The sequence below is a fragment of the Quercus lobata genome, chromosome 10 (genome assembly GCF_001633185.2).
Source record: "Quercus lobata isolate SW786 chromosome 10, ValleyOak3.0 Primary Assembly, whole genome shotgun sequence".
NCBI lineage: Eukaryota > Viridiplantae > Streptophyta > Magnoliopsida > Fagales > Fagaceae > Quercus > Quercus lobata.
In genome coordinates this window covers 4,848,542-4,866,850 of record NC_044913.1, presented here as the reverse complement: position 1 = coordinate 4,866,850, position 18,309 = coordinate 4,848,542, and the positions used below count along the sequence as shown (strand labels likewise).

Genomic DNA, 18,309 nt, shown 5'->3' with positions numbered 1-18,309 from the left:
GTCATGAATTATGCAGAAGCCAAATGAAAAGCTTCTAAATTTTCTAATCATTCTTGTGGGAGGTCATATATGCTCATTTCTATAATTGAGATAAACTACTTGATTTCGTATTTGTTGTGTATAACTTGATTGAATTGATCATTGAAGTTTCACTCTAGTCTAAGGACTATTCCACACTTGATCCACACACACAACACACAAGTTTAATGTTCAATGAATGCTTATTTCATTTGTGTGGTTGTACATGTTCAAATGTGATGTATGTGTGCTCAACCATATGTGAATCAAACCAAAAAGATTTTTTTTTGTTCTTTTTGTTTGCTTTTGGAAGTGATTTGTATCACCTATGTTTTTCAAAGTTTTTCAAGTTGTTTTTGTGTGAAAAAACATGTTTTCTGGGTGTTTTCGTGACCCATTTCATATGTAAGCTCAACTGGGAGTTAAATGGTCCAAATCTCATGTTTTTCAACTTTGTACAGAGAGTTTCGTGACTGTTTCACGAGTAGCTTGCGAGTAAGGCTTTTCACCAAATTTTGCTACATTGAACAGGTTCACCGCTCACGCTTTCTTTCTACACGAATTGAGCCTAGTAAGCCAATTGGGCTGGTTAGGCAACAAATCTATACAGCCCATCAACATTCTTGCAAGCCCAAGCTCTTTATTGTACAAGTACAACCCAAATTAGTTAACAAGCACCAAGCTAAACCGCTAAGAACATGTCTATTAAACTCTTATGCAAAAAGAACACCAACATTTTTCAAAACACATCCAGTTAGAATGAAGTGTTTGCTTACTAATGTGGCTAAGCCCTTGTGTGTTTTTCATGCAACATGTAGTCATTTAACTCTTGGCATTGTGGACAAAGGTTTTATTGACCAAAATACATTAATTTCTTTGAGCTAAGGGTGCTTTTATTTTCTTATTCTTAGACAATGTATTTAAAATTCAACTTGCAATGAAACTACCATTCATCCAAATTTGTATAGTGCAAGCCAAAATTTGTATTTATTCCCATGTGAAATAAGGTTACAAGAGCAAATACATATACAAGCAAGGAAAACTTTAAAGAAAAGCCAATCAAAAGTGTAAAAGTAGACATTGGAAGAGAATTTGAAGTCTAGTGAAAGTCTATATAGGCTTCATCATCTCTACCCAAACTTTTATTTTAAGATAATAAATTATATGATCTCTCTATTGCAAACACACTTGTAGGTTGATGCACCTTCATCACCTCTCTTAGAGGGGTCTTTGTCTTTCTTTTCATTTTCCCAAACATACATAAGAAATTTCTGAAGACGTTCATATATTGAACTTTGACCACGAGGCCCAACTACACCTGGGAACTTGCACGCCAATGTTATGAAATGTACAATGAGAGCAAGCAAGCAAGTGAACCCCCATAGGGCAAAGAGACCCTGAAAGCTTTTAAGCTGAAGCTGGTACACTTGAGTAGTTGTGCCATGTGCAGTGCAAGCACTTCTCATAAGCCATTTGTCATGAATTCTCTGGAGGTCACCATTCTCTGACAGTTTTAAAATGGCAGTTGACATGTCAATTGCTAAAGGTGAGTCCCGTGGAAAGGCCTGATGATAAATGAAGAATATAACCATGTTATTATAAGCTAGCGGCTACTAGCTACCATTAACACACGCACACACACCCTTTTGGTTGGTTAACGCATGATGCTAGGAATGTTAACATAGAGAATGATATATACAAAGATTATGCTCAAATAATGCTTGTACGTTTTTAGACCACTTAAAACACAAGTTGTTTAACCTAGTTATTTAGCCATGTGATTACTTAGATAAATTATTTAGATCTAGGTTAACACAAGCAAATTATATCATGTAAATAATGTGGAAATATAAAGAACACACATTTTGATAACCCAAGAAAACCAAACCAGTAAAAAAACCTGGGGAGAATTTAACCTAACTAATCTCAAGGTAAAACAGATCTACTATGAAAGAATTAAAGTTTGTACAATAAGACTTAGACCACTAACATCCTATTGCTACCTCGAGTAGAAAACTTACTACCACGACCATGTGACAGTTCTGAGTCCACAAACTACTTCTTTCCTTGATCCACTGCAATCACAAGTACTCTCACTTGTGACTTTGAGACTCCACTCAAATGTTTTAGATCTTCTTTAAGTTCTTTATGTAGCAACTGAAGCGATCACCAAGTTCTTGACATGAATCTTGATCCTGATAACCCTAAGTGTGTATGAAGGTAAACACCTCTAAATCTCACAAGAGATTCAACACACAGCACATCAAAGACTTCTAAAACATAATATGCACGAGGTTCGATCGATTGAGTATAATTTTCAATTGATCAAGCCTTGCAAATTTAGACCAATAAATCATGCAATCACTCGATTCCAACTTTACAAATAAACACTCTTTGAGCAAGCCTAAACCTAGACTTTATGTTTTGATCATGGTTTGCCAACATAATACATAATGAAGTTCTAATACATTTAGTTTCTAAAGTCTTAGAACCTAACAAACTCCCATTTCGGCAATCCATGACAAAACACATCACAAAATTGAAATGCCCAAATTACACTATATAGTAATCAATCACAATCTTATGGTATGCACTAATGATTGGCTAGTTAATAGTGATGAGATGGTTATTTATGCCTTTCTCATTAAGTTCAAGTCCAAACAATCAAAAGCATGTGACTTCAAAATCAAGATCAAGTGATCAAAAACTATAAACCACTCCCACACAACATGCACTACATAGCTAAAACTAGCAAAGTGCAGTAAAATAAGCTCATCCAAGCTAAACTAGGTACACAAGTATGTTATGTAAAGATAATATGGCCATCCTTGATTACAAGTCCAAGAAAAATAATGCAAAACACATTTTTCCTTCCTTCCTTCCTTTTTTTTTTTTTTTTTTTTTTTTTTTTTTTTAAAGAATAACAAAAACAACCTATTATGAAATGCATGAATGTTATGCAATGTAAATCCTAAAAGCAAAAAAACAAAACAGCAAAAGAAGAATAGTCACAAAGAGTATTGAGATGAAGTACAAGGACCATGCTAGAAAGACTTAATTGGATTGAGCCTTTTGCATCCAAAACTTTTTAGATGCAACTCTTGCATTGGAGTTATTATTCATATTAGAATGATGAGCAACTTTAGGATTAGTATAAAGGTTTAACGCTTTTACCAACTCACCAATAACTACCATAAGATCTTGTGCTTGAGGCACATGTGCTTTTGGCTTATTTGCTTGCTTTGCAACTTGCAACTTAAAACAGTTAGGGCGAATATGCCCAGTCTTTCCACAAAAATGACAAATCCATAAAGGTTTATCATGCAACTTATCCTTAGGGAAGGTAGGATTCTTAGGTTTATACTCTTTAAGATCAACCCTAATCTTCTTAGGAGGTGGTGTGACTTATACTGGTTTGACAATCTCACTCTTGGGGGGCTCAAAAGAAGTAACAAAGTTTGTGAAATGAGTTTCAAACACAGAGATGCTATTTGTAAAACCTAGAACACTTTTTTCTAAGGTAGACTTCTGAATACTCAACACAAAGTTTGTGAAATGAGTTTCAAACACAGAGATGCTATCTGTAAAACCTAGACCACTTTTTTCTAAGGTAGACTTCTGAATACTCAACATGTGATCAAGTTTAAAACTAGCAGATCTATTTAATTGTTCTCTAGCAACAGATAATTCTAGTTCCAAGTTCTTAACCTTATCAAGCAACAACATGTTTTCAGTTTTCATCTTATTAATCAATTCATTAGCATCAAACAATTTCAACAACAAATTTTTCTTATCAAGCTCAAGGGAAGCAATTTTCTTTAAACCTAAGTCAACATTCATTGCATCATTTGTAGCAACCTTGCAAAACTTATTAAAGGCTTCTTGCAAATCAACACTCTCAGAGAGTTCCCCATCAGAAGGGTTTTCTTCAACCACAACACTTTCATCAACTACAGCAGTAACTGTGAAAGTAATGAAGTTTCCATCCTCATCACTACCAAACTCATGATCAGAAACTTCATCATCACTAAGGGTTACAACCATAACTTTACCATTTGATCTCAAGAATGTAGGATATTCTGATTTCACATAACCATACCCTTGACAACCAAAACATTGTTGACCCAAAGAATTATTAGAGGTTTGACCTACTTTCTCTTTAGATTTATCAGTATTGTTCACTTTAGTGGGTTCATTCCTCTTAAAATTCCTAAGTTTTGCATTGTTTTTACCTCTTACCCTTCTATTGTTGTTCCTAAGAAAGTTTCTAAAGTTCTTGGCAAAATATGCAATCTTTGTAGAAGAGAGTTCATCATCAAATCCATTACTATCAACATCATCAACTGACTTAAGAGCCATTGATTTGGATTTGTTTGTCTTAGGTAGGTCTAGCTCATAGGACTAGAGAGATCCCACAAGCTCATCAATAGGGATGGAGTCCACATCCTTGCTTTCAGTAATGACAGTCACTTTGGGTCTAAAGTCCTCAGTCAAGGATCTAAGTATCTTCCTAACAATCTTAGGTAGATCATAAATTTCATCCAAATTATAAGCAGAGTTAACAATATCATTCAGTTTAGCATAGAATTCATCAAAGCATTCATCATCAAACATTCTAATAATTTCAAATCTAGAAGTTAACTGCTGCAGTTTGTTAATTTTAACTGCCTTTGTGCCTTCATGCACAGTTTGGAGAATATTCCATGCAGCATAAGCAACCTTAACATTTGAGATTCTCTTGAATTCCTCCATAGAAACAGCATTAAAAATAGCATTCATGACTTTGCTATTAAACATGGCTGCTTCTTTCTAAGAAGTTGACCACTCACTTACAGCAGTAGTCGATTTCTTCCATCTGTATTCAACGAAGTTCCAAACTCTCTCATCAATAGACTTCAGGAATGCTTTCATCCTTACTTTCCAATAAGCATAGTTGTTCCCATCAAAGTGAGGTGGGATCACAAGAGAGTGACCGTGTTCCATGACAACAAGGGTCAAGGATTAACTCTTAGATCAAAGGATCTAAATACAAGAGCTAACCTGCTCTAATACCACTTGTACGTTTTTAGACCCCTTAAAATACAAGTTGTTTAACCTAGTTATTTAGCCAAGTGATTATTTAGATAAATTATTCAAATCTAGGTTAACACAAGCAAATCATACCATGTAAATAATGCAGAAATGTAAATAACACACAATATGATAACCCAGGAAAACCAAACTGGTAAAAAAAACCTGGGGAGGATTTGACCTAGCTATCCTCAAGGTAAAACAGATCTACTATGAAAAAATTGATGTTTGTACAATAAAACTTAGACTACTAACATCCTATTGCTACCCCGAATAGAAAACTTACTACCACAATCACGTGACAATTCTGAGTCCACGGACTACTTCTTTCCTTGATCCACTACAACCATAAGTACTCCTACTTGTGACTTTGAGACTCCACTCAAAGGTTTCAAATCTTCTTTAAGTTCTTTATGCAACAACTGAAGCGATCACCAAGTTCTCGACATGAATCTTGATCTTGATAACCTTAAGTGTGTATGAAGGTAAACACCTCTAGATCTCACAAGAGATTCAACACACAGCACATCAAAGCCTTCTAAAACGTAGCTAAGGTTTTTCTTTTATACTTGGAGTAAAACATAAAACCCTACATGTTAAACGGGCTTGGGCTGAGTTGGAAATTCTTCCAGAAAAATTAATTTGCACGAGATTCGATCGATTGAATCTAATTTTCGATCGATCGAGCCTTGCAAATTTAGACCAATAAATCCTACAATCACTTGATTTCAACTTTACAAATAAACACTCTTTGAGCAAGCCTAAACCTAGACTCTATGATTTGATCATGGTTTGCCAACATAATACATAATAAATTTCTAATACATTTAGTTCCTAAAGTCTTAGAACCTAACAATGCTGACTCAACATGTTAGGATTTCAAGTAAGCAAGCATGTTGGTCAAATTTTGAAGATTGTTAAAATCATTTAATTAGGACATTTTAAAGTTAATACTCCCCAAATTTCTCTCTTCCATGAAAATAATGAATTGATAAGATACTTCAATATTCTTTGTTTGTTTTTGTTAGAATTTATGTTGTGATTATGAGTGAGATTGATAAGAGATAAAGATAGAAAGTGAAAATAAAATTAACTTGATTTAGCCAAACAATCTACATCTACACGAACGTCTACATATGTACTATATTGAATAGGGTGTTACAACAAGCACATTAGGAGTTTATATAAATAGATTAACATTAGACTAGCTATAGAAGCTAATTATAGACTAACCATAGAATATGGCATAAGTTAGGATATGTAGTACAATAGTACGAGTACATCCAACATGGACTAACATCTCTAACATACCTCTGCAAATTAAGGGAAAAGCTTGAGAACACCATAAGTTTGGAAAGAAACTTAATGTGTAGTAAAGCAAGCAAGACAAAATCAATTGTAGAATAAAATTGGGCTTGACATGAAGTGGAACGTTGGAGATAATTGTTGACATTAGCGGAGGAATGGTGGCTCAAGGATGACATGATTAAAGATGATGTTGATAGTAGAAGAATGGTACTTAGAGAACAACAACACTAACAATAAGAGACCATTTTTCAAGAAGACAAAATTTGATCATTATGTTAGTTATTAATACACATTATGATTCTATTTATATATGAACCTTTACCATTTAAAGGAAATATGAAAGTGGTAAGGTTCTAATGGAATATGTAAATTTAGGAAATTTTATAGAGAATTTTTATAGAATTTAAAGTTGATTTTATATATATATATATAGAGAGAGAGAGAGAGAGAGAGAGAGAGTAATTATGTGAAAATTGTGAGTTTTCGAAAGTTTATGTATCAGTAATTTTCTTATAAAAGTAAACTGAAAGCTTGAAATTGTGTGAAAATACAAGAGCTATTTAGACCCCCAAATTAAAATTACAATTCAGTTGATTTTACTCTAACTTAAACTAAGTACGGAATAGAGTAAATGTGAGCGAACAAATGATATAACTCTAAGCCATATTCATCAAATATCAGCAATAAAATAAAAGCTAAAAGAGTAGGGAAGAAGAATGCAAACATAAGATAACATCTTGATGTGTTATCGAAGAGGAAACCGAAGAACTTGGTGAAAAACTTCTCCACCGTCCTCCAAGTGGTAAATCGATCCACTAAGGAATGAGTTGGAGTACACGAATAACAAAAGACTCTTCAAGCCTAGTCTACCCCATATACTTGAACCCTCCAAGCTCCTGCTACCAACTGACTTGATGAAGCCTTGTCTTCTCTAGCTCTCCAGATCATGCAATTCAACCTGATTGCATCCACCAAATAAATGACTTCTTTCAATACTTCCCAGCAACACCAAAACCTCACTTTACACTCAGCATGGGTGTGGTAAGTGTTTGGGCTATCAACCTCTTAAGGATTTGGATATGGAAAGGTAGGAGTTGAGGAAAACCACAATGGATTGTGTAGAGGATTGTGGGTATGAAAACCTCTAACTTTCAAGGGTTATGGTTAGAGTTTTCTCTCTGAAAGTACTCCTCTCAATATGTGGGTAATATGGGTATATATAGTGTGGATAAAAACATGGTGTATTAGATATGACAAAATAGCAAAACAAAATGTTTCCCGAGTATCTCGCGGGAAGGCCTTACCTGCAAAATACTTACGAAAACCAGCTGTCACCATTTGTCATGACTCTTCGCATTTCAATCATGTGCTGAGCACATGGCTTCACTTCACGGGAAGACTTCTCGTGAGCTACCCGCGAAAACTTCTTTGATCTTAAATTTGTCTTGAGTCTTCACCCTCTCTCTCACAGACAACCCATACAATGAAATCCCACATAAAATACAGGGTACATAAGATTGAACAAAATTACAACCAAATTTAGCACAGAATTAAAGTTAACACAAAATAGTTGTAAATCACAACTTTACATAAACTAAAAGTAAAAGATTTTGGTTTTATATAGATGGAGAAAGTTTGGCTCCAAACATGTTTGGAGGTTTTTTTTCAATCAAATATGTGACAAATTATAAGACTATTCATGTGTATTATTTAAACGAGTTATATATCTCATTAAAAAAGTTATGTGACTAAAACTACAAATGAATAATCTCTTCAATTGCCACATAGTATGTTAGAACAATATAACTGCAAATATGTTTGGAGTCACTTTAGACTATTTAGATTACAAATAATAAATTATAGTTGCACAATATGAAAGAAAAAGTTTGGCTCTAAAAATATTACCAATAAGAAGATGACTTGTTTGTCATATGCTATGAACATAACCCACTTAACCCAACCAACTAAATGAGTCATGTGCATTGTGTATGATAGGACATATGTCATTTTCCTATTGATAATTGAAGCTTAAGGCTCCAAACATATTTGGAACTAAACATTTTTCACAAGAGACGAGCCTAGCTAACATGAATTCCAAAAGCAAGTTGTAGTGCAATACCAGGAAGTGCAGTGTCATTGATAAAAGAGATACTTACAAATCCCCAACCAGCTTTGATGAACTCTTGACCTTCAATACTGAATTCACAACGAGTTGAGAGGAAGAGTTCTACATATGCACGGTCATCAACAACAGCAACAACACCACCCCTTTGTGGACCGTCTTTTAAGGCTTTGGCATAATCTTCAGCAGAGTTAAGAGGAACAAGTCTGGACTCATGAATACCAAGTTCCTCAACTAAATAGCTTCGGGCATATGAACCTTGTTGGTAGCCAATGGGATCGTTGCTGTTAATCAGAGTTTTAATGCCTTTAATGGGAGAAGAAAGTTGTTGCAGTGTAAGTATTGAGGCCAAACTTGCAGTGTAGCTTGCGTTTATTATAAGAACGACAAATAACCATATAAGTAGCACAATACGACTAGGGTTTCTTTCTGTTTTTACCACTACAAAAAACAAGAAAGAGGTTACTTGATAAGTGAAAGACAAACTACCATTGCTATACCTATGACCATTAAAAAATACAAGTAAATTAGAGCCAATTCACTTACTCTGGGCATAAAACATTGTTGAAAAGCTAAACCTGCAGAATCAAAGAAATGTAGGTGATAGGAGGATTAGACTAAGAAGATGCAATCTAAAAATGATTGATTCATTAAATAGGCATATCGTAAGAAAGAAAGAAATTCCCAACACAAAAGACTATTTCACATTATGAATAGTTTGATCTCTATAGCAAAAGATAGCAAGGAGTTTTCTACTTTCCCTAAATCAGAAAGAATTAGTAATCTACATTGTACAATCAAATAAAAAAGATTGTACCCAATGCACAAAAGTCCTATTATTTTGAGGTTTAGGAGAGGTGATTGATAAGCAGTTTTACTACCAATTTTTTAAACAAATAAAAAATTATAGGAGAAGTTGATTTGTGGACTTGAGCTTGCCTCTTTCAATCGAAGGCACTTACCATCACACCAAAGTCGGACCTCCATTGTTACAATCTTATGTCAACAACAAAATTACATAAAAAGAAACTTTGAATCAATTTAATGTTGAATTGTTTACACTAATAAAAAGTAAAACTAGTAGGATGAAACTTATCTTGATTATTTTTCGCTACGCAAAAAGCGACAAAAGGTATTTAAGCATTTAGCTCGGGGCCATGATATGTTTAATTCCTTACCATAGAACAGTGGAAAATTGTTTTTTTGGGGTACCCTGGAATTCTTCATTATTTCTACGCTCCAAAAACCAAACAACTGCTCCCACAACGAGGAAAGAGATAGTTGTGACAAGCCACATCATTGGAGTGAATGGCCTAAAAAATGCCCAAGCATTGGAATTCAACTCCTTAACTGAGGCCACTACTACTAGCCCTGACTCAACATATGGTTGTGTAAAATCCACCATTCTTGTTCGATCAGTAGTGATTGCGATGTCACCTATTGCTGCATCAAAGGCCTATATGGAAGAAGAAAATTAGAGAATCATAAAAATGGCCAAAATATTCTTTCGTCCTTGAAAAATAGTATATGTTCTATTTTCATTTCTAAAAATTTAAAATGTCACCCATTCATCTATTTCTATGTTTCCTCATCCATGTTTTATTTATTTTGTTTCCATCAAACTTACTCAAAGTGGACAGAATGATGAACTGTTGAAATTCTAAGTTTGAAGGGATAGAAATAGAGTTTTTTAAGCCTTAAGGATGAGGAAAGAACCTAAACTATATTTTTGGAACAAAATGAATATTTTGGCCTTGGAAAATCAATGAAAACTTCACAAAGTTCTGAAGCAAATTTTTTTTTGTAGTACTTACACCCGTCGTGATCAAACGCACAAGCTCAGTGCGACTTGGGTTATTACGACCATCCCCAAATGGAACTAATTTATATGGGACATCGTATGGCAATAAACTCAATGCAGTAGTAAATACATCAATGCAGTATCCTTTGAAAATGTCAGTGCCTTCTACTTGTGACACAAATTCACGAAAACTAACTCTTGTTGGGACTCCAATTCTCAATTGCCTTCCATTTTTTGGAAAAGCCCACCCTCGAGGAAGTTGTGTAGTTTGTCCTGGCCAAATTACACTATTTAGTCTTTGATTTGCACTGGAACGATTAGGAGGCTTTGTGTAAAGCACTCCTGGAGATAAAACTGATAAGCCAGAATAGTTAGTCCAATAACCAACCCTTATAAACCCTGTGCCAATGACATTGATGATTTCAAATGCAGGATTAATGAAGTCCTTATCGGGAGTAAACTCAATTGGTCCTGTTACACCACTCATATTGACCTGTAAAATGCTCTTAAGCAACAAATTCCCTCCATTAAAGATGTTTAAAGAATCAAGTCTCAAACTCCCTCCATGCAACTCAGTTAACCTCGAATCATTTGAGAATGAGATAACTCCTCCCTGATTGAAAAATGCATCAATTGCATGAGCAAGCAGCCGAACTGTGTCATAGGCATATAGACCATAAGTATTTAGCCCAAAAGAGGCATTAGCACTTTTTCCCTTGGTCAAGTTGTTCCATTTGGAAACAAATTTTCTTTTGAGTTTTGAATTTGGTGCATACATACGCAATGTAAGAACTCCTTGAAAATCATCCATTACATCTGAAGCTAGGGGAGAATAAGTATCCAATATGGTAGAGAGCCAATTAGTAGCTATCCACACAAACCCAGATTCCATCATTCCAAAATACTTTGCTAAATTAAGCACCATCGAACCCTGACCATCGTAAGTGTGAACAATAATTATCCGAGACTCTGTTAGAGAAACCTGTTACAATAACCCCAAAAAAAAAAAAAAAATTAAATTCAAATCTTAATAATTTAAACATTTAGGATAATAAGTAATTTATCGTATATAATATCAAAGCTGGTATTCCTAATTTTAAATTCTGTCTCTACTCTATCTCTTATTTAAAAGGTTAAAAATCATATGTTGAATCCTATTTATTAAGGGGGTGGATTAGCCAAATAGTTAAATGATTATATCCATCCATTTCTAATAGTTTAAAGTTTTGTTAAGTAGTAATCTATCATAACCTTAATCAACACATCAGTGATGTCATCCCGGGTCGCTTCAAAGGGCATGGGTGCTTTGTATGAGATCTTACATCGTTTCTCAGCAAGCTTATCCCCTAATGCAACAATCCCATTTCTGCCATAATCATCGTCAACATAGAGTGCAATCACCTCCTTCCATCCATAGTAGTCTACAATTTCTGCTACTACAGCCATCTGAAAAAGATCACTTTGGGAAGTTCTAACAAAGAATGGGTACTGAAGTGAAGACAACGTTGGGTCCGTTGCTGAATATGACAATAGAGGAACTTGAAGCTCATTTGAAATTTGAGAAATTACATGAGCTGTTACCGAATTTAAGGGGCCAATTATGGCCACTGTGTCTTTCTCCATGAACTGCAAAGCTGTTATGATAAGTTAAAGAAAGAAAATTCACAATCGATTGGTGATTCGAGGTAACCTACCTTAAGAGAATATGACAAGTGAACAAACAAACAAGAGTTATAACCAAATAACTTACTCTCAACAATGCCCAAAAATCCGTCGTAATTGGAGTCTTGCATTGTAAGTTGGATCTTAGTTCCAGCAAGAACAGTTGGATCAGAATTCACATCATCAATTGCAGCTTCTATTGCTACTTTTGCAACCTTTCCAATAGTAGACTTGTAAGCGAGAATAGCCCCAACGTCGACAACACTAGGCCTTGTAGAGATATTTGTAACCACCCCATTTGAGAAAATCTCATGGCAAAAAACTACTAACACTACAAGCCAAACTCTAGTCATGGTAAATTATTTGACACAAACCCTAATTCTCACCTTTTTCTGCAAATAACACAAAACTACACCATCAAGAAATGAAGTATACAAAATAAAATAAAATATTAATAAGTACATAAAAAAAAATTAAAAAAAAAATGAGAGAGAGAGCATAAAGAATTAATATGGTTTAATCTGAGCGGCCAACATCAGTCTCAAAAGGCCCAAATAACCACTATTTTACTATTGATCTCTATATGTTGCAATGAACTCAATAAAGAGTGCATATATAGTAGACTAACCTTGGAGTAAGCCTAAGGTTATAGTAATATAAATTCAATTATGTATATAGTAAGGATTATGATTCTTAGTACAATTTGGACTAGGATACAGTATACTTGAATCTTGACTATATCTCTAACAATCCTCCTAGGTAGTAGAAGATTGATGACAACCTGAGTTTAAAAGGAAAGTGTGTCCAAGTGGAGTGAAAATGATATACTGAAATGAAGGCAATGCCCATCCGTAGGCATGATTTGAGAAACTTGACCAAAGATGAGAGAGATGCAAAACTAGAAAGAAAGTAAGATGGCAGGTAGGAAGTACTGGTTAAAGGAGTGGTTCATAAAGAAACCCGGGATACAAAGATGTTTGAGTAATGTGACAAGTAAGAAAGTCAAATAGAGGCTACCGATCAACCAAGGTAGCTGTTGAAACTAAAAAATTACTTTATAAAAAGTGATGCATCTACACAGCAGCTAGGATTAAACAATAGCATAGGTTCAAAAAGTGTGGTCATGTATGGTCGGCATCTAGCCAATACTACCAAAAAAAAAAAAAAAAAAAAGTGAAAAGGGAAGTGGCACCACCAAAAGTAAGGAACTCGGTTTGATGAAAGTGAGCATGAAAAGTTGAAAAGTAGGGATGTCACAAGCTAAAAAGGTGGAGTTAAAAAAGCAACTGTAAGATTGAATTTTATCAATCATCTTGTTGGTTTTATTCTGTGTCAAATTTGCTTGTATTTTAGTAATTAGTAATCCTGTATTTAGGTGGGAATCATGTAAGAGTAGTGTGTGAGAGAGTGTAAAGAAATGCTTAAAATTGTGCAAAGAAGCAAGGGCTCGAGACTGGATCTCACGGGTGGCTCGCGACTTGTAAGCCGCCAAAAAGGTGCATGTGAAGCATGCCAGGAGTTGCAGAGTCACGCCAGCTGTTGCACGACAGGACAAAAGTCCCAGGCTGGCCAGGCCGTTAGCTCGCGGTTTGAACTCGCGACTCAACCCAGTCGCGAGGTCAAGTCGCCAGAACACCCTATTTAGGAAAAACTGACTTTTCACATTCCTTCTCACCCTACTATATATATATCCTTATACCCATGATATTGAGAGAGCTTCCAGAGAGAATTTTGAGAGAGAAACCCTGAAGAAAAACAAGATTGATTCATCCACAATCTTCACATAGAGACTCTTCAAATTCCTCTACTCTCTTCCTCTCCATTGTCAAATCCTTGAGAGGTACATTACCAAAACCTTTTCTCACTATACCCATATCTGTGAGGAGGCCATTTGGTGTTTGGGAAGCAGTTAAGAAGGGACCAATTTCATATTGGAAGATGCTATGGTCAAGTAGCGGAATCTGGCAAGCTAAAGAAGAAATAGGTTCGACGTAACCTCGTTGGAGTAGGAACTTTGAAGGATTAGGTACATTGGCTAGATTAGGCTTGGAGGGTCTTCTGCTGTTCATGTATCCCAACTACATTCTTTAGTGGATTGTTTACCGCTTGGAGAGCGGCGGAGAGATTTTACGCCGAAGGCTTCGGTTTCCTCTTCAATAACACATCGAGTGTTGTCCTTGTGTTTGCATCTCTCTTCCCTTAATCTTTTCCATTTAATTTCTGCTGTGGATGTGAATTTAATTGGTTTAGATTCTTTCTCAATTCTGTATTAAACTTACGTTCATTTTCCGTGCATTAATTGTTTGATATTAAGCTTGAATTGGTAATTTGTAAATTGGGGGTCTAAACGTTCAAGGTGTTTTATACACTCATTGAACTTTCAGCAACGAAAAAAAATAAAAATAAAAAAGCTGAAAAGTGGATCACGGCTAAACATGAAATTAGGAGTAGTGGAGGAAAAACGGACGAAAACTTCTCTATGAACTGATCAGTTGAGAGAAAAATAAGGGAACAGTTTCTTTGGAATCTCTCTATAAATAGAGAGAGGCACGCACAAGAAAAAAAAAAGACACACAAAAAAGAGAGTAAGTACACACACACACAGAGAAAAGACATAGAGAGAAGAAAAAAGAGAGGCATGGATAGAGAGAGGAACATCAAGCAGAGGAGTATACAGCATAGGTTTGTATATAGGATTTCATCAGTCCCTTTCTTCTCTAAATTTCTCTCTCCCTCTTTCTCAAATCTGAATTTTTGCTTGGTAACGCAAATAGGAATGGGTTTCATGGGGAGTTCCTAACTCCATGCATGAAGTTTTAGATACGAGTCCCTGACTCGTAAATCCTATTTGAACATTACTGAAAGTTCAATTAGTGTATAAAACACTATGAGCGTTTATACCTCCAATTAACAAATTACCAATTCAAGCTTAATATCAAACAATTAATGTGCGGAATATGAACATAAGCTTAATACAGAATTGATAAACAATTTAAACCAAATAAAATCACATCCACAGCAGAAATTAAATTGCAAAGATTAAGGGAAGAGAGATGCAAACACAAGGACAATATAACGATGTGTTATCGAAGAGGAAACCGAAGCCCTCGGCGTAAAACCTCTTCGCCGCACTCCAAGCGGTAAATAATCCACTAAAGAATGTAGTTGGGATATATGAACAACAGAAGACCCTCCAAGCCTAATCTACCCAATGTACCTAAGCCCTCCAAGCTCCTACTCCAACAAGATTACGCCGAACCTATTTCTTCTTTAACTTACCGAATTCCGCTACTTGACCATAGCATCAACCAATATGAAATTGGTCCCTTCTTAACTGCTTCCTAAAGCACCAAATAGCTTTCTCATAGATATGGGTATGGTGAGAAAATGTTTTGGTAATGTACTTCTAAAGGATGTAACAATGGAGAGGAAGAGAATAGAGGCATTTGAAGAGTCTCTATGTGAAGATTGTAGATAAGTCAATCCTGTTTTTCTCTAAAGTTTCTCTCTCAGAATTCTCTCTGGAAGCTCTCTACATTTCGTGGGTATAAGGGTCTATATATAGTGGGGTGAGAAAGGAATGCGAAGAGTCAGTTTTTCCCAAACAATGTGGTCTAGCGACTTGGCCTCACGACTGGATTGAGTCGCGAGTTCAAGTCGCAAGCTAACAGTCTGGCCAGCCTAGGACTTTTGTTTTTTAGTGCAACAGCTGGTATGACTGTTCATCTTCTCTACACGCTTCACTCGTGTGCTGCAGTTGGTAGCATGCCAGTCGCAAGTCACCCGCAAGTCCCAGCCGCGAGTCTCTGCATCCTTGCACAATCTTGAACATTTCTTCACATTCTTTCATACACTACCCTTACATGATTCTCACCTAAATACAGAGTTACTAATTGCTAAAATACAAGCAAATTGGCACTGAATAAAGCCAACAAGATGGTTGATAAAATTCAACCTTACAATTACCAAATAAAAATTCTCTCATCTTGACACTACCAAAATCTCCCTCTCACCCTTCTTCAAATAATTTTTGTTTGGTAAAACAAATAGGGTTGGGTTTCATGAGGAGTTCCTAACTCCATACATGAAGCTTTAGATACGAGTCCCTGACTCGTAAATCCCATTGAAAATTACCAAATAGAAATTCTCTCAAGTTGTGGTGCAATACCATTTTAATGGAGTCCTTGACTCTACCCAAATAATGGAGTATGGAGTCCTTGACTCTACCTAATTTATGGAGTCCTTGAATCTACCATTTTAATAGAGTCCTTGACTCTACTCAATTAATGGAGTCCTTAACTCTACCACATCAATGGAGTCCTTGACTCTACCATTTTAATGGAGTCCTTGACTCTACCCAATCAATGGAGTCCTTGACTCTACCAAATTTATAGAGTCCTTGACTCTACCATTTTAATAGAGTCTTTGACTCTACCATATTAATGGAATCCTTGACTCCCTTAAACAAAATAAGAATTCTAATTCCTTCAAATTTCAACATGACTAATTCTTTGGGATTCATAATCCCTTAATCAAGATTGGAATTAATGATTCTCAAAATAAAATGACCATAAAAATTGATTTAAGGAAATTTTCTAATTCCCGATGTTCATACAAAATAAAATTGCTTCAAAGGAGTTTTCCATCCCTTAATTAAATTTGGGAACCTCAATCAAAATGTCATTAAAATTCCTACAAAGAAGCAAATGAAAGAAATGGAAAATTGCTTGGACATTTAACTTCTCAAAGATAGAATCCTTGGTTCAATTTCCATAAAAACATGGCCCATGACTTATCCTTGAGATTAAAATTAATTATCTCACCCAAAGCAAAATTAAGTTGATACAAAGTATTTGACTTAAATATCCATCATTTAAACTGGGCAAAATCAATTTTAGGACTTTAAATCTAAAACCTCAAATTAAGAACTATGAAGTGACTTGATCCCCGCCAAGGGTACGTAGGCAACCTAAATAAATTATTAGATGCAGCCACAAATAAATAAAAACACATATCCCTTTAAACATGAAAATAAATGAACTTATTTATAAAGATGACGTAGTTGGAATCAAAGGGTCTTTCCTTCAAACAAGAGATTGTAATTAAGAGATACATTATCTTGAATGAGCACTACTCACATTAATAAAACTCATACGCCAAAAAGGCCTATGGGTGAAATTATGTTTGATGAATTAGACATAATTTGACAATTCTTGTTAAACATAATTTGACAACGTTTGTTAAACATAATTTGACAATTATTGTTAAACATTGGTTAACAATTTTCGTCAACAGTAGCAAACTTCCAAGGCGAGCCAATAAAGGCAACAAAGGTGGTAATTAAAATGCATGATTAGAAGGAAATTAAGTCAAATGCTGAATACAAATCCTCTGTAATATTTTTTTATGTTTCACTTTATGATCCACCAGTGTGATTATGAGAAGCTTCAACGTGAGCTTATATGGAGGACAACTTTTCTAATTGGGGAAGGATGTGTGGTAGTGTGTATGGGTTTTTTTGGAAGGACGTTGTCCAAAGAAGGGAATGTATCGGGATAGTTAGGCTTTGAGATGAGATGGAATTGTAATTTCATGTTCACAAAAGCCTAAATCTAACTACTCTAAGACCTATAATAGGCTGACAACATTGGTAAGATGGTGCACCAACTTTGATCCCATGTTAAAATAAGAAAAAATATATCAAGAAATAAAGAGAGAGGAAGAACATAATGAATTAATAATTAATACAATATAATTAACTAGAAATATAATAAAAGTTCACAATAATTTTACATCTTTAAATTAGCTTACTGCCTCACACATGACCCACCACAATGTATAATTACTTTTTTTTCTAATTTTAATTTAAAAATATTATGAAATAATTATGAATTTTTGTTATGTCCCTAACATAACTCAAAATAATATGGTTTAGCCTTTGTGACCAGCTACATCGAAAAGCATTAAATAACTACTATATCTTTATTATTGAACTCTACCTATTATAATGAACCTATTGAGTGGTACATACAATAGAAAACTCTAGATTAATCCTGCGACAAATATATATAAATATATAGATATATATATATATATATATATAAATCCTAGATTAACCTTAAAGTTATTAGTATAAATAGACTATGTGTACAATAACGATTAAAATTCGTAGTTAAATTTTGACTGTGACAATACAATGGACTTTGACCTTGACTATATGTCTAACACCACAAAAGATATTTGTGATTTAAGAAGCAATTGAATGAAAAATCTAAGAACATGGAGCAGAGTGGAAATAAAGGGCAAAATATAACTAAGTTTCTCAGTT

At 34.8% G+C, this 18,309-nt stretch overlaps 1 protein-coding gene across 7 annotated transcripts; it reads right to left on the bottom strand.

The window, feature by feature from the left end:
• Positions 1 to 997: 997 nt before the first annotated feature.
• On the bottom strand, positions 998 to 12,997 carry LOC115965497 (glutamate receptor 3.6-like). Of its 7 annotated transcripts, XR_004086071.1 has the most exons (10): positions 12,610 to 12,997; positions 12,070 to 12,373; positions 11,571 to 11,953; positions 10,333 to 11,301; positions 9,697 to 9,974; positions 9,065 to 9,096; positions 8,549 to 8,959; positions 7,701 to 7,806; positions 7,267 to 7,354; positions 1,571 to 1,583 (listed from the first exon to the last, which is right to left on the bottom strand). XR_004086071.1 is itself a non-coding variant. In XM_031084737.1 (9 exons), exons 2-8 carry the CDS (start codon positions 12,332 to 12,334, stop codon positions 7,712 to 7,714), a joined length of 2,433 nt encoding a protein of 810 aa, XP_030940597.1. In that variant the 5' UTR covers positions 12,335 to 12,373; positions 12,610 to 12,997; the 3' UTR covers positions 1,504 to 1,583; positions 7,701 to 7,711. The 7 variants fall into 7 exon arrangements, 6 of the variants coding, with proteins under 6 accessions (XP_030940594.1, XP_030940595.1, XP_030940596.1 ...); XM_031084737.1 differs by lacking the exon at positions 7,267 to 7,354 and having other exon boundaries at positions 1,504 to 1,583; XM_031084738.1 differs by lacking the exons at positions 1,571 to 1,583; positions 7,267 to 7,354 and adding an exon at positions 4,689 to 4,873.
• Positions 12,998 to 18,309: the final 5,312 nt, after the last annotated feature.